This window comes from Procambarus clarkii, chromosome 81, assembly GCF_040958095.1.
Source record: "Procambarus clarkii isolate CNS0578487 chromosome 81, FALCON_Pclarkii_2.0, whole genome shotgun sequence".
In the NCBI taxonomy this organism is placed as follows: domain Eukaryota; kingdom Metazoa; phylum Arthropoda; class Malacostraca; order Decapoda; family Cambaridae; genus Procambarus; species Procambarus clarkii.
In genome coordinates, this window is record NC_091230.1 from 3119090 (window position 1) to 3143825 (window position 24736).

Consider the following 24736-nt stretch of genomic DNA (forward strand, 5'->3'; position numbering starts at 1 on the left):
TATATATATATATATATATATATATATATATATATATATATATATATATATAACCCAATATATTATTGGGATAATCTACTCGCTACATGATTTAACATCTTTGATTGTGTATGTGCTAAGTATTGCATGGTGATCACTAATTAATTCTTCCTAAGCTTGTTAAAAAAAAATAATTTGTTTTTACTTTGGACAATAAAATAGGTTTTGTCTTGAATCGTATTAAAATGTATATTTCTCTAATGAAATGAAAGATACTAATGAATATATATGTTATATAATTCATTTGTTTTAAATTTTAAGTAATAAGTAGAAAATTATCTTAGTGAAATAAGAGAGTTATGTTCCTGAGTAAAAGTTGTGAGTTAGCTGGAGTGGTTTGTTTACTTCCTGTGTTATGAGTCCAGCTGACTCGGGTGACTGCCTCTCGTTACCTCCACTCTTCTCCCCACCTCTCCGCTTCTAAAGCTTTCATGTTAGTACAGTATATTGTTTAACCATATTCTTTTGGTGAGTGTTATTTATCCTGTGTATCTTTAACTCCAGTCTCTGCATGTAGAAAAGATGTCAAGTGGAGGGTAATCTGTGTTTTCAAGGTTTTGTGTGATGACCTTGACAGATTTCAAGATGAACTTAAAAAGTCTTCAGTTTTAACTTTAATTTTGTGCAATATATCTGGATTTATTCACATTTAGATATAATATCGTAAATTTGAAGACGGGCCACATGGGTAAGGAAGACACTGTGTAGGGCATATAATACAGGCAGCAGCACTACTCCGGAACAGCTGTAAAAGAAGCTGATATATCTTTGTTTGTCGGTGGAATATATGTTCTCAAATTTTTCATAAGGTAAGTTTTTTGTTTAGTAAGGTATTCTAGCTGCTTGTGTTTTGTTTGGTATTGGGTTTGCCATGTAGTGAGAGTATCAATGGGTGCTAGATGTATCATTTGAAGAAATAGCAGTGTGACCTAATTAACAAGCCCTATTGTAACCTTTTTTATTGGTGTGTGTGGTTTGCATGAAGGTTTTTGTGTTATATGACTGCACAGTCAGTGCTGTGTAGTAGCATGTATCAAATGTCATATCACTAGTCCGATTAGACATGAGTGTTGTAAGCTTAAGATTATGCTTAATGTGAGTACATGGCAGTTATGGGTTCTATGACTGTACTAGAGTATTGCTGTTCTTGCTGTTGGAACATTCTTAGTGTGACAGTATGTAAGTATATACATACATACCCGGTTGATGCCTTGTTGATGGGGTTCTGGGAGTTCTTCTACTCCCCAAGCCCAGCCTGAGGCCAGGCTTGGCTTCTGAGAGCTTGGTCCACCAGGCTGTTGCGTGGAGCGGCCCGCAGGCCCACATACCCCACCACAGCCCGGTTGGTCCGGCACTCCTTGGAGGAAACAGTCTAGTTTTCTCTTGAAGATGTCCACGGCTGTTCTGGCAATACTTACTGCAGAACATGTTAATGAAGCGGCTATAACTTGTATATTTAACAACTGTATAACATAGGCATGTATAACTTTGAGTACACTACCTCAACGTAAGTGAACCCCCGTAATATCATTAATACAGTATGCTTATAGCTGGGAACTAATTAAATCAAGATCTGCAGAACACCGAATACTTATTATCTATGAGTAAAAGTAAGGCAAATGCATAACATATTTGTCGTGCAGAATCGGGGCATTTAGAGTAGCATATATTGGCCTAAACACGTAACATTTAATAATGCCCCTGTCCAAGCGACCCGAAAAGACATTAATGTAAATTCATAATGAATTAGTACTAAATTAACCAGTACATGCAAAATATACATAGAGGGCAAAATTAACATTACTCCTACAAGTCAGAGTAAGTAGCTGCGGACAGCGGAACACTTAGGGGCTGGCGCTGCACCCCCACTCCGCAAGGCCAGCAGGCCGGACCCCCCGCCCCCAAAGGGCGAGTGCCGTCAGCGTGGAGGGGCGATGACTTCTTGCCTGACATAGGGGGGCCATGCCACCAGGAAGAGCGTCGCTGCGAGTTCTGCGTCGCGGGCATCCTGGCGTTTGCCTTGTCTGCGTCCACATCCATGCCCGTACACCCATTACCTCTGCCGTTAAAAAAACAGTCGGGATTTCCTGAACTGAAAAAAGGTACAGAGTCGGGCATACGTGGCTGATGCTGCTAGGTAAGCAGCATCCGGGATGTGACTAATGGAGCACCACCTGGTGCATGTGTAGGCAAGGCGGGCGACGTGGTGTTCGTGAAGTGGGCATACTACTGCATGAGTGCTGCGCGTGCTGTGCACCGCCACGCCAGGTCATCCTCGTGGGTGTCGTCGTCGCTGTATCCCTCCCTCGCAGAGGCTAGCCCAGCAAGGCTGGCCCCAGGGCGGGTGAGTAGGTCCTGCGGGCGCCCACCCGTGCAGTCCGTCTAGAGTGTTCCTCGGGCGCCATCCAATGTTCGCCGTCCATCAGGTGTTCCCGGTGGCCTGTAGTCATTCTGGAAATACTAAGGCAGTAAGGGTTGGCAGGGATGGGCATGTGGCATAAGTAGGACAGTGTGGAGAAGCAAGGGCCTCCAGAAGACTTGCTTAGGGAAGAAAATAGTCCACAGCAAGTAATTAATGCCCAGTAAGTGCATTGCAGTTAAACAATAAGTAATGGTGAAAGGACAACCTCTTTGACAAGAACAGAGATACAGGAACCAGCAACAAAGGGGAAAAGGAGCTCTGTACATATAGAATAACAAATAGCAGGTAAAATAGCACGCGTCGTGGAAGCTGTAGCTAAATCAAAGCGATAGTAAAGGCATAGATAACTGCATTAAAGTACTGGGAGGAGTTGCCGCATGAATGCCGTTAATTGCGAGAAGTGATTCCGGGAATAGATTCATTAGTTGACGGCTAGAAAATTCGCCCCAGCAATCGGGCCCAAAGTTTAAGATAGGATTCAGAACGCAGCGTAGCCGTGTTAGAGAGTGTGTACCCAGAATGCTGGGTACTTGCACTGCGTGCCTGCAGGTGAGGAGCATGCAAGGACTAAACTCGGACATGTGTGAAACTAAACGCCCCCCCCCCCTCCAAACCAATCGAACAGGGCTACTTGCAAGAGGAGAAATGCAATAAATGCCAAGTAATGTATGTTAAATAATAATGATGATAAATTAAATAAAGTATAATAACTAAAGCACTGATGGTGCAGTTAATCAATAAAATGTGCAATACTGTATCACAGTTGGGGGCCCGACCTACATCTGAAAGCCATTGCTGGTGGTTTAGTCTGGAACAAAAAGCATGGAGTGAAGTTGTGTGTTGTGTTGATTTAGGGGCAATGACAATCGTGGGATCGGATGCGCCCCTGCTGTGTGTAACTGACAATTATGGTTAAAGCCTGAATAATAAATGGATAGAGTAGAGGCAAGTCCACGGGACCAGTGGATGTCGGCTTCTAGGAGAGAACTAAGGGGGTGCTATTGTGCTCACCCTTAGTGGCAGGATCTGAATGTAAGAAGTGGGTGGGCTACCTTAAACAGACAACACCGGGGACGTAAACTGCAACGCCTAGGCGGTCAAGCCGAAGTGAATGAACAGTTTTTTTGGGAAAAGAACACTCTAGGGGTAATTTGAGTGATGACAGTCGGATAACACTCCCCAGTTGAGGACACCACGGGTAAGGCAGACTGCAACCAACGCTAAGCTGTGGGTAAATGCCTATAGTGGTACCTCGGAATAAGAGTATCCCTGAATACGAGTTTTTCGGAATACGAGCAGTATTTGCTCGGAAAATGTGCCTCCGAAGGCGAGTTTGTTGATACGTGTACAGGCCGATCTAGCGCTTGGTGATACGGCGATCGTCGCCTCTCGCCCCTCAGTTTACCAGTGCCTCGGGCCCAGTGACTATCCCTAGTCAATTCTTCACCCGGATTTTCAGTGTTTTGTTGGATTTTTGGTCATTTGACCATAAAAGTTGTTATTATATATCTCGCCATGGGTCCCAAGAAAGCCAGTGGTAAGGTTTAACCTAAGAAAATAGTGCGGCGTTTCGGGCGATAGAGTGGCAACACTGAAAAGTGTATACTCTTTTTCACTGTCCTGACTTAATTTTCAATGTACGTATTTCATTTTTGTACCAATGTGTTTGCAATAGAATATTCTAGAAGAACATAAGTATAAAATATCACACAAGGATGCGTTAGACCGGCACCAAATAAAAAACTACATTGATTACACTTGTCGCGTCAACAATACAATGGTCTTACCTCGATGGTGCAATGCTATGCCGTTCTCCCAAATAGGCTATGGGGCTATTAGAGAAAACGGAAATTTCATGGCGGACATTTTCAAACTATTCCAAAGTCGATCGCATAACAAATAGAGTTTATAGAAATATTTTTTCTCATGACTCGTGAGCGAGTCCGCTGTGCGACAACACAAAAAGTGGTAACGATCTCGAGCGGCGTGATAACGCTAAAGTGTTAAGGAAATGTGTGAAGTATGGGAAGAATTGCAAAGTTTTGTTGAAAAAACTCACCCAGATAAAGCTGTAGCAGGCCGTTGCATTGACCTTTTAAATGACAATGTGATGTCGTACTACAGACAAGTGTTAAAATGTAGGGAAAAAAGTGTCTTTAGACAGATTCTTAGTAAGACAAGCAAGTTTTAGTGGTATGCAAGCAAAATGTGCAAGAGTGTGCATACCAGTGAAGTCCTCACTGCCTGATGTTTTAATAGAAGGGGACTCCCCGACCAAACAGTAACACCTCTTCTCCCTCCTCCTCGCCATCTTCCATACGCCAACAGCAGTCCTCAGCAAGGGTAAGTAATAACTTTAACATAGTTTTGTAGGTTTATTTAGATGAATTAGGTATAAAATTTAGTTTGAAGTGGGGTTTCTGGGGGGAGCCCCGTCTGCTCCCCGGAGCTATCCCAGGCTGATACGCTAATGTCAGACTTTGGCATCAGTCATGTGTGTGGAGTTCTTAGGCCTACTGGGGACCACGGCCAGAACCAGGCCCCCTCAGAGAGGCAAGGGGAGCAATGGCCTATAGAAGCCCCCATGTGGTTGGAAGCATTCTATGTCTGCCATCGACCGGAACAGACACCCAGAAAGGTAAGCACCTCAAAACAAACCCCTATTCTGGTTAAAATTGCTACCAAAAGCTGAACTAGTGGATAGAACTCCCCAACAGAAAAACAAGCAAACTAGTGTGGCATCACACGCCACTGCGCCGCTGTCTGCGCAGCTTCCCCCTCCCAGGGAGGGGGAAGGGGGAGCCCCAGACCCTCCACGCCGGCTACCCACACCTCGGTTCTTGAGGCTGATGCTATAGGCGAAGGTCGGGTGCTCTGGCTCCAGTGTTGGTACAGCACTGTGCTTTGCGTGTGGTGTTTGTTTTTGTGGGTGCGAGAGCCAGGAGTTATCTTCAGTACTCGGGCTGCATGCGCCTAGGGCTGCCTTCCCTAGGTGCCCTGTAAGTACTGCCCTTGGGGCTTGGGGCCACCTTCCACAGGCTCTTCGGGGTCTGCCTCTGCTGGTCCGTTTTACCTTTTCGGTCGCCTGTTGGGCTCTTGGGTGTTCTGTTCTCCCTTGTTACTGGCAGGTAAGAGGCAGTTTGCACTGGTAGGGGCGCAGGGTGCTGCACAGCTTGTATTCCCGACATAGTGGCCGGCTCTGTTCCTTGGGGTTCGCTGTCCTCTTGCGGGGTTTTGTTTTTGTTTTTGTTTTTGCCTGGTGGAGGGGTTCTGTCCTATTCTTTCTTTAGTTTTTGCCCTTCCATGGTTCTCCTCGGTGGCGCCCCCTGCTAGGTCCCCGTGAGTGTACACGTCCCTGGGGTACAGCTATAGAAGTTCGCTTGGTAGTTTTGGGTGCCGGTTAGCAGTGCCCTGCCTGGGACTACCTGAGCGCGAGTCCTCTTAATTTAAAGTAAACGCTCAGGACCCTGGGAATCCCCTAGGGAGCGCGTGGGTCCGATGGATGTGACCCCGGAGTCCCCGCTCGCTGTATGCGCGTTTGAGGGTTGCTCGGTCCCCTTGTCTCAGGGTGACCCTCATTGTTTTTGGCCTCTGCCACGCTGCCTGTTGGGTCGGTCATACTTTCGACCCCGAGACCTGTGAGTGTTGCTGCTTGCTTGTGACTCAATTTACCCAATCCTCTGATAATTCTCTTCGGGTACAGGCGGCGCGAGCATTGCAGTCTAGGTTTCGTCTGTTGCAACGCGCTCGGTTGGTTGCTCACCCGGATGCCCCGGGGCTGCCCCGCTTTGCTTTTCGAAACCCGGACTTGGGGGTGGGGGTCGCTTCGATCCTGGTTCAGTCCGCACTTCCTCGTCCTTCCCCTTCTGTTCGTTCTGGTCCCCCCCTGCTTCCAGCCCCGAAGCGTCTGAGGGTTTCAGGGTCAGAGCAGGGTTACTTGATCTCAAGACTCGGCAGCTTCGGGGGGTGCCCCTTTCGGGGGGGGGGGGGGGGGGGGAGAGGCAGAGGCATTCGAGTCATGTCTCCCAGCCGAAGCTTCTGGGTCTGACCAGTGGGGCCCTCTTCCTCCAGCTTTTCCGGCTGCTCTGTCCTTGTCTTGTGGGGTCAGGGCTTGGGGTGAGGACTCGGCCTCGGGTCCTGTGGTGAAGGACCACGAGGCTGGGGAGGGGCTGACTAGGGGGCCTTGGGCCCCGCTGGACCCCACCTGGGTTTTTCTTCCCGCTGAGCGGGGCTTATTGTTACAAGGAGTGGGGTTTTCTTTTCCCCCCTCTGCGTACGAGTTGGATTTGGTGTCGGCCCCTCCCCGGGTTTGGTTCAGTGTTCTCCCGGGTACGTCGGTTCCGTCTTTCCGGAGGTTTTCGGCTTATCGCATCCAACCTGGTGTGGTGCGGGCGGCCTTTGCAGCCTACCTCCTGCGTGACCCGGATTATGCCTCGGAAATGGATCCATCCGAGTTCAGGTTTGGGACTTCATTCCCTTTCTGGCTCCGTTACAAGGTTCCGGAGTCTTCCTGGCTAGCAGACTGCCCCTTGTTTGTTCTGGATTCCTGGCATTCCTTCTGTCGTTCCCGCACGCTGGAGTGGCGGGAAGCTTCCACAGTGCTTCAGGTTTTCCTGGGGGGCGAGCTTGAGTACCTGAATGAGTGTTTGTTTGCCCCTGCCCTTCCCCGCGATGTGGGCGTTATTCAGCTCCATGTGCAGGTTCCCTCCCTTTCGGCGGCGCTCGTTGCGGAGGACTTGCGCGCCCGGGGCTTTTTGGCTTCGGCCTTGCGGTTCTTTTCCCTCCTAGAGCTGTTCTCGGATTGGCTTGTGGAGGATGTGAGGACGCTTGGGTCCGTCCCGGGGTCCGGCACCTTGCCCTTGGCTGCGGGTTCGTCGGCTGCCTTGTTGAAGCTGTTCACGCCGATTTTGCGGGATGTGGTTTCCCTGTTTTATACTTCCCGTCTCGTTTCTCGGCAGACGGTGCTGGGTTCCTCCGTGGAATCTGCTTGGGCTCTGGCTCTTAGGCGTTCTTCACCTTTTTGTCCTCTTCTGTTTGAGGAGTCGGCCGTGGCGTAGTTTATTCAGGCTGCGTCGGCGGCTTGTCGTCTGATGTCAGACTTCTTGGTTTTTCGGGGGTCCTGGGGTGGGTCTTCCCGGAAGGGTCGTGCCCGGGCTCGGGGTTCCTCTCGTCGTGGTAGGCCTCTGGTGTCAAGTTTGGGTTCGGCACCTACTACGGACCCTCCCTTGTCTGGTCGGCGCGGTGTTCGCTCTGTGCGGGGTTCTGGGTCTCGTAAGGGTCGCCGGCCCTTTCGCAGTTTGCCCCATTGACGGGGCGATGGGGGAGCGGCTTGCGCTGTTCGCCCGCTCCTGGTCCCACAATTCGTGAGCCTTTCGGGTTGTGTCTGGCAGCCTGCGGTGGCATTGGGTGGCCCCCCCTTGGGGGGGTTTGGGCTGGCAGGGCAGGTTTCTTCCCCTGCGCTCTATCGAGTCTTCTTGGAGTTGGTACGCTTGGGCATCATTGAAACGACGTCGTCCCTCAGATGGGTTTCCCGTTTGTTTCCGGTTCCGAAACAGGACTGCGTGGACCTGCGGTTCATTCTGGACTTGTCCCATCTGAACCCCTGGGTTCATTGCCCCTCCTTTCGGATGACTACGCTGTCTCAGGTTCGGCTCCTCTTGGAGCTCGGCGCTTGGATGGTGTCCCTGGACCCCCGGGACGCTTATTGGCATGTCCCGATTCATCCATGGTTCAGGGACTGGCTCGGTTTTGTTGTGGGGCATCTGAGTTACCGCTTTCGTTGTCTCTCGTTCGGGTTGAACCTGGCACCTCACGTGTTCACGCGCCTTACACGGGTTGAGGTGGCTCGTTTGCGTCTCCTAGGTGTTCGGGTGTTGGCCTACCTTGACGACTGGCTGGTTTGGGCTCCAAGCCGGTTAGCTTGCTTGCTAGCCAGGGATTTGGTTCTTTCCCAGCTCGCCGGGTTCGGGTTCTTGGTGAACTGGAGGAAGTCCCATCTGGTTCCCTCTCAGGTTCGGACTTGGCTGGGTCTCGTTTGGGACTCTCGAACCGCCTCCTTGTCTCTACCTCCGGAGTCTCTCCTGCGGCTGCAGTCCCGCCTTCGTCTGTTTCTGGTGGGCCCTCGGATCACCTGGCGGTTGCTCGAGGGGCTGTGCGGGAGCCTGAACTTCGCGATGGTGGTCTATCCACCGGGTCAGGTTTGGCTGCGTCGGCTGTTCTGGTTCCTTCGGGGTTCCCCCTTCCGCCTCTCTCGTGATCGCAGAGTTCGACCCCCGGGGGCCTTGCGTCGGTTGCTGCATCACCGGCTTCCTCTTTGGGTTTTTCGGGGTTCAGTGCCTTGGCGCCTACCCGAGCCCTCGCTCGATGTGTACTCGGATGCGTCGTCTCTCGGCTGGGGTTTTGTGACCAGTGCTCACCAGGCCGGCCAGGGGTGTTGGGATCCGTCCATCCGTCGAGCTCACAGCATGGTGCGGGAGTTCGCGGCAGTGTGGTTTGCTCTTGGGAGGGTTCGGGTGGCCCACGGATAGACGATTCGGCTCCATTCGGACTGCTCTCCGGTGGTTCATTGCCTGAACCGCGGGGGTTCGATGCGGTCCTTATCTCTTTGGGGTTGGTCACTTCGGGTGACTCGTCTGCTGAGTTCTCGGGGTTTGGCTCTCCTGGCGGTTCACGTACAGGCCGTGTCCAACGTCTTGGCTGACGCCCTGTCTCGCTTTGTTCCCCTCTCCATGGAGTGGATGGTCGACGACGAGTCCTTCCATTGGCTTTGCCAGACGTTCAGGCGCCCCGAGGTGGACCTCTTTGCGTCGGCGTGGTCGTGGCGTCTTCCCGTGTATGCATCGCCCTTCGCCGATCGCGAGGCTGTCGGGGTCGACGCCTTTCGGCTAGACTGGTCGAGGTGGGGTTCCTGTACCTCTTTCCCCCAGTTCGGCTGTTGCTCCAGGTCCTGACTCGCTTAGAGACTTACCAGGGGAGAGTTGTCCTTCTGGCCCTTTGGTGGCCGGCCCAGCCTTGGTTTCAGGCGCTGGTTGCTCAGTGTCCGAACCCGAGGGTTTTCCCGCGGCTCCGCCTCTTTCAGCAGATTGGGCCGGTACGTCACGTGGCTGGTTCAATCTTCTCGAGTCTTGGCGTTTGGGTTTTTTGACTCGAGTTTATCATCATCTGTATGGTGATCAGGTGGCCTCCTTGTTGGTGTCCCACCTGCGGGCTTCTTCTCGGCGGCAGTATGAAGTTTCCTGGCGGTCCTTCTGTTTCTTTTTGCGTCTTCGTCGTGTTAGTTCCTTGTCTGTTCGGGTGGTCTTGTCCTTCTTCTCATGGTTGTTTCAGGACCGTCATCTTATGCCTAACACTGTTGCCATGTATCGTGCGGCGCTGGCGGAGCCGCTTCAGCTTGCCTTCGGTATCGATGTTACGTCTGCGTCGTTTCGCAAGCTGTCTCGTGCATTGTTTCACCTCCGGCCTGCTCATGCGCCGCCTGAGCCGTCCTGGTCTTTGGACCGAGTGCTTGCTTACCTTCGTCTCCTCGTTTCATTGTGGCCCCTTCGGTCCAGGATTGTTTTTCTAAGGCTCTTTTCTTGTTGGCTTTGGCGTCTGGGGGTCGGGTCGGGGAGCTTCATGCACTCCTCCGGCGCAGGGGTTTCTGCTCTTTTGGTCGTGGTGATTGTTTTGTTCGCTTGCAGCCATCTCCTTCTTTTCTGGCAAAGAATGAGACTGCTGCGTTCCGGAGGGGTCCGTGGGTGGTTGATGCTTGGTTGGTCAGGCCGGGGGTGCATCATGTTTTGTGTCCGGTTGTGGCGCTTCGCCGTTATTTGCGCGCCACGGCTTTTGTGTCCGGGGATGCGCTGTGGGTTGATCCGGTTTCCCTTCTTCCCTGTTCGCGGGTTTGGGTCTCCCAGGTTGTCCGTAGGGTTATGTCCTGCCAGCCTGCGATCTATCCCCGTGCGCATGACGTTCGTAAGTTCGCGGCTCTTGCTGCCGTCTTTGGGAATATGTCTTGGTCTGATATTCGGGCGTGGGGATTTTGGCCGTCGAACAGGGTCCTGGCTGCTTGTTACCTTGTGAATGTCCCTGGGCCCCGTCGGGCCTGTGTTGCTTTGGATCGGCGGTTGCAGCCAGTTGTCTCGGCTTCGAGTTGAGGAGTGAGCGACGACCGCCTCCCGGGTAAGTCCCTCTTTTTCTGTCTGTGGGTAGTTAGCTCCGGGGAGCCGACGGGCTCCCTCCCAGAAAACCAGCGTTGAATGTAATGAAATGCCATTTTCTGGGTGAGTCCCGGAGGCTCCCCGGCATCCCTCCCTCCCTTCAGTCTGCGTTTTTTTCGCGTTTTTGACATCCATCAAGAACTGAAGTGTGGGTAGCTGGTGTGGAGAGTCTGGGGCCTCCCCCTACCCCCTCCCGGGGAGGGGGGAGCTGCGCAGACAGTGGCGCGGCGGCGTGTGATATCACACTAGTTAGCTTGTTTTTCTGTTGGGGAGTTCTATCCACTAGTTCGGCTTTTGGTAGCAATTTTAACCAGAATAGGGGTTTTTGAGGCGCTTACCTTTCTGGGTGCCTGTTCCGGTCGATGGCAGACATAGAATGCTTCCAACCACATGGGGCTTCTACAGGCCATTGCTCCCCTTGCCTCTCTGAGGGGGCCAGGTTCTGGCCGTGGTCCCCGGTAGGCTCAAGAACTCCATACACATGACTGATGCCAAAGTCTGACATTAGCATATCAGCCTGGGATAGCTCCGGGGAGCCTCCGGGACTCACCCAGAAAATGACATTTCATTACATTCAACGCTGGTTTTTTTGGGGTAGTCAGGAACAGATTAATTCATTTCCCATTATTTCTTATGGGGAAATTAGCTTCGGAATACGAGTTTTCGGAATACGAGCTGTCTCCAGGAACGGATTAAACTCTTAAACCGAGGTACCTCTTTATTGCCTATTATTGGTAAGCCCGAGGCTAGACAGGGTACATAAGCAGGATCCTAAGGAAAGGGGGGAAAAACGTGGGATGAATGGGAAGCGGTCGGCTGAAACGGTTGGAGTCAGGTGGGAGCAGGCCGGGCCACGCCCTCCTCCTCGTCCCAGAGGGTGTGGGTGTTCCCCTCCGCGTCGTTTCTGTGGAGAAGGGGGGGGGGCGGTAGCGTAAGTGAAAACCAGGTATGGTGGTGCAAGGAAAAATCTTGAATCGACAACGTACTTGCACTGTAAATCGTATAAAGCGTTATAAACAGGAATAAACTCCCTGCTGGTAGTGGGGGTGGCATGGCGCCCCGCATGTAGCATGCCCGTGGAAGGAAAATGGAACGGCCATGTTCAACAGCATGTAGTCTAAGGAAAAAAGGGGGACAAGGCAGCTCCAGGCCCGTCCTGTAACACGTCATTAAGGTAATGAAGTAAAAGGCATCATTAAAATTCAGTAGCTGAAATGAAAGCATTAGAGTCCCATGAATACATTAAAGTATTCGCGGGGGAGAGACAGGAGGGCAGGGATGTTGTGAATACCCATGTCTGGAAGGAAGTCCCTCAGAGAGGAGATTAAATTAACAAATTTTCTATCTTTTTATTCCAGCGTAGTTGAGGCAGTTGATAGTGGTAAGGATTATGATGTTGTATACCTTGACTTTAGCAAAGCTTTTGATACAGTGCCACGTGCAAGACTGATTAAAATTAAAGGCTCATGGTATTGGGGGGTGCTATTAAGTTTGATTAGGGCACGGCTGTTCCAAAGGGAACAGAGTTAGTATAAATGGGGTTAAGTCAGAGTGGGATAATGTTGTTAGTGGAGTGCCTCAAGGCTTTGTCCTGGGACCTCTGTTGTTTTATATATATAAATGATTTGAATTCAGGTTTCATTCAACCAGAAAAGGACAAGGCTGGAAACAAAGAAAATAACCCCTAGGAACAAAAGAACATAGAAAAGGCAAAGCCACACTAAAAGAGCTACAGAAAGACAAGGAGAGGAGAGGAAACTCAGTCTTAAATACAGATCAAGATGAAGGAGCCTGGGTGTGAAAAATGCCCAAGACAATGAGCGAAATGGATGCAATGAACTATTGATACTAAATGCTGTTGCCAACAACAGAGGCACTGCCAAGCCCTAACAACACGAGGAGACAGTAATCACGCTGAAAGACGTGATTTCCTTTTTCCACATTTGGGAGGGGTCTTCGGTTTGGGCATCTCATGTGAGTGGCAGCATGATCAAAATCCCATGTTACCTGAGTTGCCACCTCATGTCTTTTATAATTGTGTGTTATAAAATAAACCATGTACAGTACAGTATTGTTGTGCTAATTAATATTTTGCAATCTTCCTCCAACTGAGGGTTCACTGTATAGCACATTCTTTACATGGGTACAGTAGGTAGACCTGTAATGAAGTTGAGGTTATGGTGTCTCTTATATAGAATATGCACACTTGTTAAATAATTATGTGTTTTATTTTTGTGTGACGCATGGTTAAATTTCTGTTTTATGTTTTTGTTAGATTGTAAGAGTAAATTAAAATTGTCCGTAGTTACTTTTAAGGCAATACTAACACACATAACATCTGTTACTGTACTAGTTATAATTTCATTAACTGCATGTTCATAAAGATGTCCCCTTTTCAGAATCGTGCAAAAATGACCTCTAAGAAATCCTCGGATGCAAGTAAACGAGAGGTACTAACAAAAAGTTGTAGTGCATGCGCTTGCAATAACTGGTGGTGGTGATTAGGGCTTTCAGTATTTATAGATACAATATTAATAAATATTGTACTTTTAACCTTATTGCTGTTATACAATATCAAGCTGCTTTAGACATCTGGATATCTTTTGAATTTTCTTCAGTTAGTTTCTATAATATTTTATAGTGCAGTTCTAAGCCATGCTAGTGAGTGTGTTAGTTATTTAATTTCTGCCATGTTATTGTTGTATTGAATAGTTTTCGAGTTTGGAGCTACTTAAGTTTATAAATACTTTGCTTGTTCATTACTTTCTCTTATTCATGCTATGAGGTTAACCATGTAGGCTTCTTAGAAAAGCAGAAACTAGTATATATTTTATACCTGATACCCCAGAGCAGAGTACGCAGTAATTAATAGTACTCTTCTAAAATTTTCAGTTTGTCTTCACATTGTATAAACCTTCAGTAGACATAGTAATACATGCATGAAAATATTTGTCTTTATTGCTCACATAATGTTTCGTTACTGATAGGGTAGACTAATGCCTCTTCATTAGAGAAAGAAATGTGGTAATTTGTAAACCAGTCCGTGTGTTCTTTGGGACCTTGTTTTCAAAAGAACTTTCCTTGTGAGAGGAGCTACAAACAAAAAATCTCAGCCCTATCTGAACCTACTATTTTAGTCTGTTCTATTTTTTATGCCCTCATGGGACTTTTCCTGTGTGTGTATTCCTCAACTTTTTCATTCCATGATGATGGTTCCTAACCCCATCACTCTTGCCTCTAGCAGATAACTTTTGCAAATTCTTGCAATCATTGCAAACCACATTTATGAGGCAATGTGTGTGTGTGCAGATTTGGGGGACATGCTATCAGTTAACGTGTAGCTAGTTTTTAATTGTTCTGCTCTCTAAGCTTACGTTACTTTACGGTTATCTTGCGATGATTCCGGGACTTAGCATTTCCATGACCCGGTTCTCGACCAGGGCTCCTGCCTACAGTATTTAAATGTTAGGCTTTGCCAATGATTTCCTGATCTTTGAGGACTTTAGACTACATGGTTTCAATATCATGGTTACAATAATACCGGGCTGATGTGTATATATTAGACCATGCCAACAGTCAAGCAATGGCGTTCTGTCTACCGGGGACCACAAGCCAGACCCTGCCCCCCCCCCCCCCCCCCTCAGCGAGGCACGAGGAGCAATGGCCTAAAGACACCCCCATGTAGTTGGAAGCAGTCTATATCTGCCATCTACCAGGTCAGGCACCCGGAAAGGTATGAATCCCAAAACAAACTACAGCTGATTAAACATTGCAAACCGAAAGCCGAACGAGCAAGCAGAACTCCCCAACCAGAAAACAAGCAAACAAGCATAACGTCACCACAGCCACCGCGCTGCTGTCTGCGCGCTTCCCTTCTCCCTGGGAAGGGGAATGGGGGGTCCCAGACCTCCCACATTGGCTACCCAACCCCAGTTCAGAGGTTGTTGTGTTGAGTGGCGGTTGGTCGACTCTGGCTCTAATCCTTGAGCAGTGCTATGCCTTGTGGTGTTGTGCTGTGGTGTGGTGGTGTGCGAGCCAGGAGTAATTCCAGAAGTACTGGGGCTGCATGCGCCTAGGGTCACCTTCCCTAGGTGCCCTGTAAGTACTGCCCTTGCGGTTTAGGGTTATCGTCCATAAGCCATTCGGAAACTACCTCCGCAGGGTTCTTTTACTGCTCGGCAATTGCCCGAGCAATAAAAAAAAAACCTTGGGGTCAGTTGGTTTTGTTACTGCTAGTGTTTGATCTTGGGTAAGAGGTAGTCATCGCTGGTTGGGGCACAAGGTACTATGCAGCTGTCTGATAAACACATAGCAACTTGTTATGTTCCTCTGGTGACGTTGTGCTTTTGCGTCTTTTTTTTCTTTTTGTTTTGCTTGCCTGGTGGGGCAATATCCTTGGTGGGGCAATAGCCTGATGGGGCTATAGCCTTGTGTGGCTATAGGTCCACTTGTATTTTTGGTGGTCCTCTTCTAGGTCCCCGTGATTGTACACGTCGCAGAGGTTCAGCTTTTAGTTTGATTGCTTGGTATCGCTGGGATACTGGTTAGCAGTACCTTGCCTGGGCTTCCTTTAGCAGTCAGCCTAAGGGCCCTGAAAACCTCCATTGGGGCTCATTGGTTCGATGGAGGAGTCCTTCAAGTCCCACCTCGCTTCGTGCGAATTTGATGGTTGCGCTGTCCCCGTCTCAGGGTGACATTCACCAGTTCTGCCTCCACTATGCTGCCTGTTGGGTCAGTTATATCTTCGACCCGGAGTCCTGCAAGTGGTGTTCCTTGCTTGTACTCGAATTCACCCAGTCCTCTGATCTTGATATTCGCGTGCACACAGCTTCCACGTTGCATGCAAGGTTTAGGTTACTGCAATGCACTCAGTTGGTTGCTTTTCCGGATGCTCCACGGCTGCCCCATTTGGGTTATAGGGACCTGAACTTGGGGGGTGTTAGTTACCTTGTTTTTGGTTTCATTCGCACCCCCTTGTTCTTCCCCTACTGTAGTTCATCCTGCTTCCTCCTCCCCCCCACCCTGCTCCCGGCTCCGAAACATCTGAGGGTTTCGGAGTCAGGGTAGGGTTTAGTTGGCGGTGAGACTTGGGCAGTTTCGGGGGATGCCACATCCGGTGTGGCGACGGAGGCAATTCCTCCAGCCAGTGCTTCTGTGTCTGACCAGTGGGCCTCCCTTCTCTCCTGCTTTTCCGGTGGGCTCTGCTTTTTCTTTTTGAGGCGGAGGATTTGGAGGAAGGCTTGGCCCCGGGTCCTGGTGTGGAGGTTCTCGGGGTGGGGGATGGGCTGACTTGGGGGCTTGGGCCTCATTTGACCTCGCTTGGGTGTTGGTACCCTCTGAGCGGGGCTTGTTATTACAGGGGAGGGATTTTCGATTCCCTCCATCTGAGTTCAGCCCCTAACGAGGTCGGCTCCTTCCTGGATTCGGTTCCGGGTTCTCTCGGGTTTTTCGGTTCCTTTCTTCTGGAGGTTTTTGGCTTCCCGCATTCCACCTAGGGAGGTGTGGGAGGCTCTTGCGGCTCACCTCCTGCGAGACCTGGATTACTCCTCGATAATGGATCCTTCTTTTGAGCTTGGCTCTTCTTTTTCTTACTGGGTGCGTTACGAGGTGCCGGAGTCTTCCTGACCTGCAGACTGCCCTTTCTTTTCATTAGGGGTGTGGCATGCATTCTGTTGGACTCGCATGCTTCAGTATTAGGAGTTGACTACGGTCATTCGGGTTTACCTGGGGGGCGAGTTTGAGCGCCTCAATGCATGCTTGTTCGCTCCTGTGCTTCCTCATGATATTGACCAGGTGCAGCTTCACGTGCAGGTCCCTTACCTTTCGGCGCCCCTGGTCGCTGAGGATTTGTGCACCCGTGGGCATTTGGCTTCAGTCTTCTTTTCCCTGCTGGAGCTGTATTCGGACTGGCTTGCGGAGGATGTGGAGTAACTGGGTTCCGGGCCAGTGTCCGGGGTGCTTGCCTCAGCGGCTCAGGCGTCGGTTGCCTTGTTGAAGTTGTTTGCGCCAATTCTGAAGGAAGCAATGTCTCTGTTCTTTGCTTATCATTTCGCGTGCCGACAGGTGGTGCTCGTCCACTCTTTGGAATCTGCTTGGGCCCTGGCTCTTAGGTTTTCATCCCTTTTTTGTCCGTTGCTGTTTGCAGAGTCTGCGGTAGTGCATTTTCTGCAGGCAGTTTCGTCTAGTTTCGGGATGTTTCTTGTGGCCTGTGGTGGTGTTGGGTGGCTCTTTCTTCTTCGGGGGGTTCGGGGTTGATGGGGCAGGCCTCTTTCCCTGTGCTGTCGGGGCATCCTGTAGTGGGTTCGCTTGGGCATGGTCAAAACATCCTCGTCCCCCAAGTGGGTTTCCCGCCTGTTTCTGATTCCAAAAGGGGACTGTGCGGACCTGCAGTTCATTCTGGAATTGTCCCATCTGAACCCCTGGGTCTTTTGCCCCTCCTTTCAGATGACTACTCTGTTCTAGGTCCGTCTTCTTTTGGAGCGGGCGCTTGGATGATCTCCCTGGACCTCCGGGATGCGTATTGCCTCATCCCAATTCATCCGGGGTTCATGGACTTCCTTGGTGTTGTTGTAGGGCATCAGGCTTACCACTTTCATCGCCTCTCCATTCGGCTTGAATCTAGCACCTCACATTTTCACATGCCTTACCCGGGTCGTGGTAGCCCACTTGCGTCTCTTAGGGGTTTGGGTTCTGGCCTATCTCGACGACTGGCTAGTGTGGGCTCCCAGCCAGTACCTGTGGCTGCTCGCCAAGGATTTGGTTCTTTCCCAGCTTGCCGGGTTCAGGTTCTTGGTGAACTGGAGGAAGTCCCATTTGGTTCCCTCTCAGGTTTGGACCTGGCTGGGTCTCGTGTGGGACTCAAGGACCACTTCCTTGTATCTCCCTCCGTAGGCTCTTCTGCAGCTGCGGTCCCGCCTTCAACTGTTTCTGGAGGGCTACCGTGTCATGAGGGGGTTGGTCGAGGGTTTGTGCAGGAGTCTGAACTTATCTGTGTTGGTCTACCCGCCAGGCATGGCTGGGTTTGGCTTCGTTGGCTGTTCTTGTTCCTTTTGGGACGTCCCTTCTGCCTCTCTCGCAATCGCTGGGTTTGGCCTCTGGATGCCTTACATTGGCTGGTGCATCGCCAGCTTCCTCTTCGGGTTTTTCTGGGTTCAGTGCCTTGGTGCCTACCTGAGCCCTTGCTCGATGTGTTCATGGACATGTTTCTTGGCTGGGACTTTGTGACCAGTGCTCACCAGGCCGGCCAGGGGCGGTTGGGCCCGGCGGAAGAACGGGTCCACAGCACTGTGCGGGAGTTTGCAGCAGTGTGGATGTCGTTTCAAAGGATTCGGGTCGCTCGAGGTTTGACAATCCAACTTCATTCGGACTGCTCGCCTGTGGTTCATTGCCTGAACTGCAGGGGTTCGATGCGGTCCTTGTCTCTTTGGGGCTGGCCGCTTTGGGCGATTTGTCTGCTGAGTTCTCCTGGCCATTCATGTTCAGGGGTGTCCAATGTCCTGGCGGATGGCCTGTCCCGGTTCATTCCCCTGTCAATGGAATGGACGGTCGATGCTGACTCGTTTAGTTGGCTCTGCCAGAAGTACGATCCCCCAGAGATGGACTTCTTTGCGTTAGCGTGGTCGAGGCGTCTCCCGATTATCTGGCGCCCTTCTCTGACTGCGAGGCTCTCTCGTGCTTTGTTTCTCGTGCAAGCTGTCTCGTGCTTTGTTTCACCTTTGGCCTGCTCCTGCGCTGAAGGTGCATGAACAAATCGCCACTCCCCCTTCACAATGCGAGTGGCAATTTTAAAATTAAACCCTTGCTTGTGTATCATTCCAAAAATCCAAGGGTTTTCAAAAAATATAATGTGCATAAAAGCAAAATGTGTGTTATGTGGAGGGCTAATAGTGCATGGGGTGAGAAGGCAATTTTGTACCGAGTGGGTGAATGAAGTGGTTTGCCACTTCAAACCTGTCGCAGTTGCTGGACCACTATGATATGGCATTAGATGCTATGGAAGACAAACAAAACGCTGATGTAATTTACACAGATTTCGCAAAAGCTTTTGATAAATGTGACCATGGTGTTATTGCACATAAAATGCGTTCAAAAGGAATTACCGGGAAAATAGGCAGATGGATCTACAATTTCCTGACTAACAGAACCCAGTGTGTAATAGTCAACAAAATAAAATCCAGCCCATCAACCGTGAAGAGCTCAGTTCCCCAGGGTACTGTGCTTGCTCCAGTACTTTTTCTCATCCTCATATCGGACATAGACCAGAACACAACCTATAGCACTGTATCATCCTTTGCAGATGACACTAGGATTTTCATGAGAGTTGGCAACATAGAGGACACGGCAAACCTCCAATCAGATGTAGATCAGGTTTTTTTATGGGCTACAGAAAATAATATGGTGTTTAACGAGGATAAGTTCCAGCTCATGCGCTACGGAAAAATTGAAAATATAAAAACAGAAACCACGTACAAAACTCAGGCAAATCATAACATAGAACGAAAAGGCAATGTAAAGGATCTGGGTGTACTCATGTTGGAAGACCTTACCTTTAAAGAACACAATAAAGTAGCCGTCACAACTGCAAGAAAAATGACAGGTTGGATAACAAGAACTTTTCACACTAGAGATGCTATACCGATGATGATACTTTTCAAAACGCTTGTGCTCTCTAGAGTGGAGTACTGCTGCACAATGACAGCCCCTTTCAAAGCTGGAGAAATTGCTGACCTGGAGAGCGTGCAGAGATCCTTTACTGCTAGAATCCACTCAGTAAAACATCTAAATTACTGGGACCGACTAAAGAGCCTAAATCTGTACTCCCTTGAGCGCAGGCGGGAGAGATACATAATAATTTACGCGTGGAAAATAATTGAGGGGCTGGTCCCAAACCTGCACACAGAAATAACATCACATGAGACCAGAAGACATGGCAGGATGTGCAGAATACCCCCATTGAAAAGCAGAGGTGCAACAGGTACTCTGAGAGAGAACTCTATCAACATCAGAGGTCCGAGACTGTTCAACACGCTTCCACTACACATAAGGGGCATAACTGGCCGACCCCTCACAGTGTTCAAGAGAGAACTGGATAAGCACCTCCAAAGGATACCTGATCAACCAGGCTGTGACTCATACGTCAGGCTGCGAGCAGCCGCGTCTAACAGCCTGGTTGATCAGTCCAGCAACCAGGAGGCCTGGTCGACGACCGGGCCGCGGGGACACTAAGCCCCGGAAGCACCTCAAGGTAACCTCAAGGTAAGGTGCTCTTCCATTAAAAATTATCTGCAGGAGAACAGTTTGCCACTCAAGTCCCTGCTTCTTCTCGACAATGCTCCTGCTCAGCCTCCAGGCTTGGAGGGTGCATTGTTTGAGGAATTTAGATATGTTACAGTAAAGTTCCTTCCTCCCAACACCACTCCTCTACTTCAGCCTATGGACCAGAAAATCATTTTCAATTTTAACCCTTGTGTTGCTAAGGTCTAATTGGCCTTGGTCACCCACAGGCACATAACAAAAAATAAAAAAAATTATTTTTTCTTCTTAACCTGTTAATTTCTGTTCCCTGATCACGAGAAAAATAATAATAAAATTGTAAGTGGCATGTGTTGGCTGCTAGCGGGCGAGGAAGTCTGGCAAAAAGGCGCTGACTCGGCATGGCTCCGAGGCGGTCTGCTCAACCCCAGCCGTCAGGCAGGAGTGGCAACAAAGATATAATTACCTAATTATTTCAATGTCTCTGATTGATTTTTCCTCGTTTTTATGCTGTAATAATATTCAATAGGGTGCAGTATGATATATTTATATAATAAAATGTGTGAATTTTTGCTGTACTCAAAATTATGGTGTGCATATTATTGATTCAATTATTGTGTTCATAAAACAAGAAACAAATACTTTGTCGGTTATTACACAATGTACACAGGTAATATATAAGTGTCTACATTTGTGTTCACCATAACGAATCACTAAGTTGGTATGCCGAGTGGCAGCCCACCACTGGCTGTCCCTCCCTTCCTCACCTCACCTCTCACCTGACTTGCCCACATCCTCATCCCACTATACTGTTTTTGCTTTTATTCACTATATACAGACGTATATAAGTATCTACATGTTCTGTTCACCATAACTGTTCATCTAAGCTGGTATAGTGCCCAAAGAGCACACCCCTACCCAGCGTGACAAATCATGCAGATGGCGCCACCTCCCTCACCAAAATGGCTTCTCCCAACCTGGCAATTGGGCTTGGAGTTGGATGATGCTGGGGTGTGGGTGGGTCTCTGAGTAGGTGTGGGTGGGTCTCTCTTCAGAGTTCTAGAGCTAAGTTTGGGGAGCTACTGAGCATCTACCAGTGAAAGACATTTCTTTACATTTAACACTAGAGTTTTTAGGTTTCAAGCATTTTTTGTACACCATTTAAATGCTAGTAGACTTTAGGAACAGTACTCATAATTCCTAATGGATAAAATGGCCAAACAGCACTGTGTTAAAGATGCAGCAATCAAAAACATTTTATGGCAATATATATAACCTTTTGAAATTCAACTAAAATTTTATTTCAAGTGCTGAATTATGTGTTAATATTCATAATATAATTCATGTGATCCTTATCAAATGATTATGTGCAATATTTTTCATGTGTACAACTATTTCTTTTTTATCATGTGCAATAATTAAGTAATGCTTTATTCTGAATTTTAGAAATTGTAAGAAGCAAATTTAATAATCACTGAGACTGGCATTATTTAAATTGTATACCGTATATATTTTATGGTGAATTTTCTTTGTACAGTGTATTATTAGTATGCAGTAAGTTTTGTAGACAAAATATGCAGGCTAATGATGAATACTGTGCTGTATCTCTAAAGTAATAATATACACAGGAATTGGAGATAGAATAAGCTGTGCAAGGCTTGGCTCTCATTGTTCACTGTTGTAAAAAAAAAAGGAAAAAAAAAGAGCTTGTGAATGATATTAGTGAAGATGCCGTTTTTCTTGACACTTGTATTATATAATAATAAGCGGGTGAGTATGATTGGTTAGTGTTGTTTTTTGGCATTGAAGCAATATGAGTGAAAATACTTTTTATAAGATACTGTATATCTGCTCATTCATGAATGGTGAGTTGTAATTTTATGTATGATTACTGTTCTTTCCAAAAAAAGGAAAACAAATAAAGGAAAACACTCTTGTTATTGTACTTCAGCTGTAAAAACATGTTACTCATATATAATATAACTTCATTGCATGCTACAATGTGTTGGGTGTTAGTATGACTTGACTTTATATTTTGAAATGTCAGGTGAGCGTGTCCGGGATGTCATTTCTGCGAGGTTCAGCAAACTATGTGTGGTGTACAACATCAGTGCTGGGGAAAGGAGCAACCGGGGCTGTCTTCCAGGGAGTTAACAGAGTAAGTATACCATATACAGTAATCAAAATTTTCCACAGTATGTAATTTACAAAGGCATGTTGAACAAAAGTTTATTTGTAGAGCTCAAATTATGCACAGGAATTTATGGGAAATTAAAGCTGACATGTTTAAATGTGAGTTGCATAATTTAAATAATAATAATATGCTATTGCATATTATTAATGTTAATATTACCTTAACATTTAACCTGTACTCAATATTTCTGTCATCTGCATTTGATAATCTAGAGCAAGGGTGGAGAACCTATGGTATATGTGGCTATTTTTTCTGGGGGGAGCCCCGTTGGCTCCCCGGAGCTATCCCAGGCTGATATGCTAATGTCAAACTTTGGCATCAGTCATGTGTATGGAGTTCTTAGGCCTACCGGGGACCACGGCCAGAACCGTGCCCCCTCAGAGAGGCAAGGGGAGCAGTGGCCTATAGAAGCCCCCGTGTGGTTGGAAGCATTCTATGTCTGCCATCGACCGGAACAGGCACCCAGAAAGGTAAGCGCCTCAAAACAAACCCCTATTCTGGTTAAAATTGCTACCAATAACCGAACTAGTGGATAGAACTCCCCAAGCGAAAACAAGCAAACTAGTGTGACGTCACACGCCGCCGCGCTGCTGTCTGCGCAGCTCCCCCCTCCCTGGGAGGGGGAAGGGGGAGCCCCAGACCCCCCACGCCGGCTACCCACACCTCAGTTCTTGAGGCTGATGCTATAGGCGATGGTCGTGTGCTCTGGCTCCGGTGTCGCTACTGCACTGTGCTTTGCGTGTGGTGTTGGTTTTGTGGGTGCGAGAGCCAGGAGTTATCTTCAGTACTCGGGCTGCATGCGCCTAGGGCTGCCTTCCCTAGGTGCCCTGTAAGTACTGCCCTTGGGGCTTGGGGCCACCTTCCACAGGCTCCTCGGGGTCTGCCTCTGCTAGTCCGTTTTACCTTTACCTTACCTTTGCTCTCTAGAGTGGAGTAGCTAATTATCACCACAATCCTGCTATTATCAGAATCCTGGTCATTTTTTATCACAGTCAGGGGTCTTCTGTAATACTATCATCACTAAATAATAGCAGTTACATATATATTTTCACAATTTTAGGCGATGCTGTGATCTCAAGCAGAACAGCAATGCTGTTGGCTTATGCTGCGTGTGCCAGTCTTAGTCATTCAGTACCGAGGCTCTCACACCCGAGAATGTTACCCACGATTTTTTTTTAAATGGTGTCTGTTTACTAGAGCCCTGAGGAAGCTGATGAGACCCCCGTGTAGGTGCGGGTCATTTAAATCATGCGCGGCACCCTCAATTGTATATATACGATGTGCACCTTTCAGCGACGTTTACTCAAATTGTATACAGTACAACCTCAATTCGGTGAACTATGTGGGACCAACCCGGTTTGTTGCAGGGTTGTATTTGTTGCAACAGGTGACCTTCAGGAGGCATTTGTGTCAGTGTCTTTTTTTTTGTACTCAATTAAAATACACTATCATTATATGCTGAACCTATAAGTAACTATTCTACTAAAAAAAATAGTGTTATAGTTTTATTTATCTTATTGTTGGAGTATGTACATCTTGAATTCTCATAAGAGTTGTGAATACAATACAGTAAGTACATACAGTACTGTATTATGCAGTTAGCACTGTATTGATAATGTAGTTCAGCTGTATGTTGAGTACTACAATACAGTTTATAAAAACTATTGTACAATAAAATTACTGCAACTTTAATTTTAACACTTTACCACTATGTACTTAAATTTAACACTTGTTCTAACTGTACACCCCACACACGATGTTCTAGATGTTTGCATCAGCTTTGCTGGTGCCCGCTGCTGCTGTGTTGGTTTGAACTGCTTGATGATTCTCCGGCAATCTTAATATTAATATTAATAGTTCTTAATATTATGCCTATTCCTAAATCTTTTCAACCATTCTTCATGAGCTCAAAAATCTGGAATGTTTATCTCTGAACACCAATCACATCATGGATGGATTGGTGGCTGACTGGCAAGCAGACTTTGGCAGATGGGTTCCTATTTGGGCGAGCGATGTGGGTGGATGGCTATTTGGGTGGGGGGTGGGTTGATTTTGGGCAGGCGGATGGGCGGGCAGTGTGGGTGGATTTGGGCAGGCGAATAGTAAGCTATTTGGGTGGGTAGTGTAGGTGAGTGGGTATTCAGGTGGGTGGCTATTTGGGCGGGATGCGTTGATTTGGGTAGGCAGATGGGCAGCTATTTGGGCGGGCGGTGTGGGTGAGCGGCTATTGGGGCAGGGTGGGTGGATTTGGGCAGGTGGATGGGTGGCTATTTGGGCGGGAGGTGTGGATGGGTGGCTATTCGGGTCGAGTGGGTGAATTTGGGAAGGCGGATGGGCAGCTATTTTGGCAGGCGGATGGGTGGCTATTTTGTCAGGTGATGTGGGTGAGCAGCTATTCGGGAGGCTATTTTTTAGTGTGCAGTGATTTAGGCACGTAGATGGGCAGCTTTTTGGGCGGGTGGTGTAGGTGGTTGGCTATTTGGGTCAAGTGGGTGGATTTGAGCAGGCGGATGGATGGCTATTTGGACGGGCAGTGTGGGTGGGTGGCTATTCGGGCAGGCTGGGTGGATTTGGGCAGGCAAATGGATGGCTATTTGGGCGGCTATTTTGGCAGGCGGTGAGGGTGGGTGG

General features: G+C 48.5%; 1 protein-coding gene across 5 annotated transcripts in view; it reads left to right on the top strand.

Annotated features, from left to right (window-relative positions):
• The first annotated feature begins 357 nt into the window (after window positions 1-357).
• Window positions 358-24736, top strand: part of IKKepsilon (I-kappaB kinase epsilon) — a 395291-nt gene continuing 370912 nt past the window's right edge. For 2 of the 5 annotated variants that reach the window (XM_069315600.1, XM_045766596.2), the window contains exons 1-2: window positions 358-472; window positions 21959-22069. In XM_069315600.1, the coding sequence (XP_069171701.1) occupies window positions 21974-22069 (96 nt within the window). In that variant the 5' untranslated portion in view covers window positions 358-472; window positions 21959-21973. Of the gene's footprint in view, window positions 473-829; window positions 849-13058; window positions 13110-21958; window positions 22070-24736 lie in introns of those variants that run through there. The other 3 variants (XM_069315599.1, XM_045766595.2, XM_069315601.1) reach the window with 3 other exon arrangements.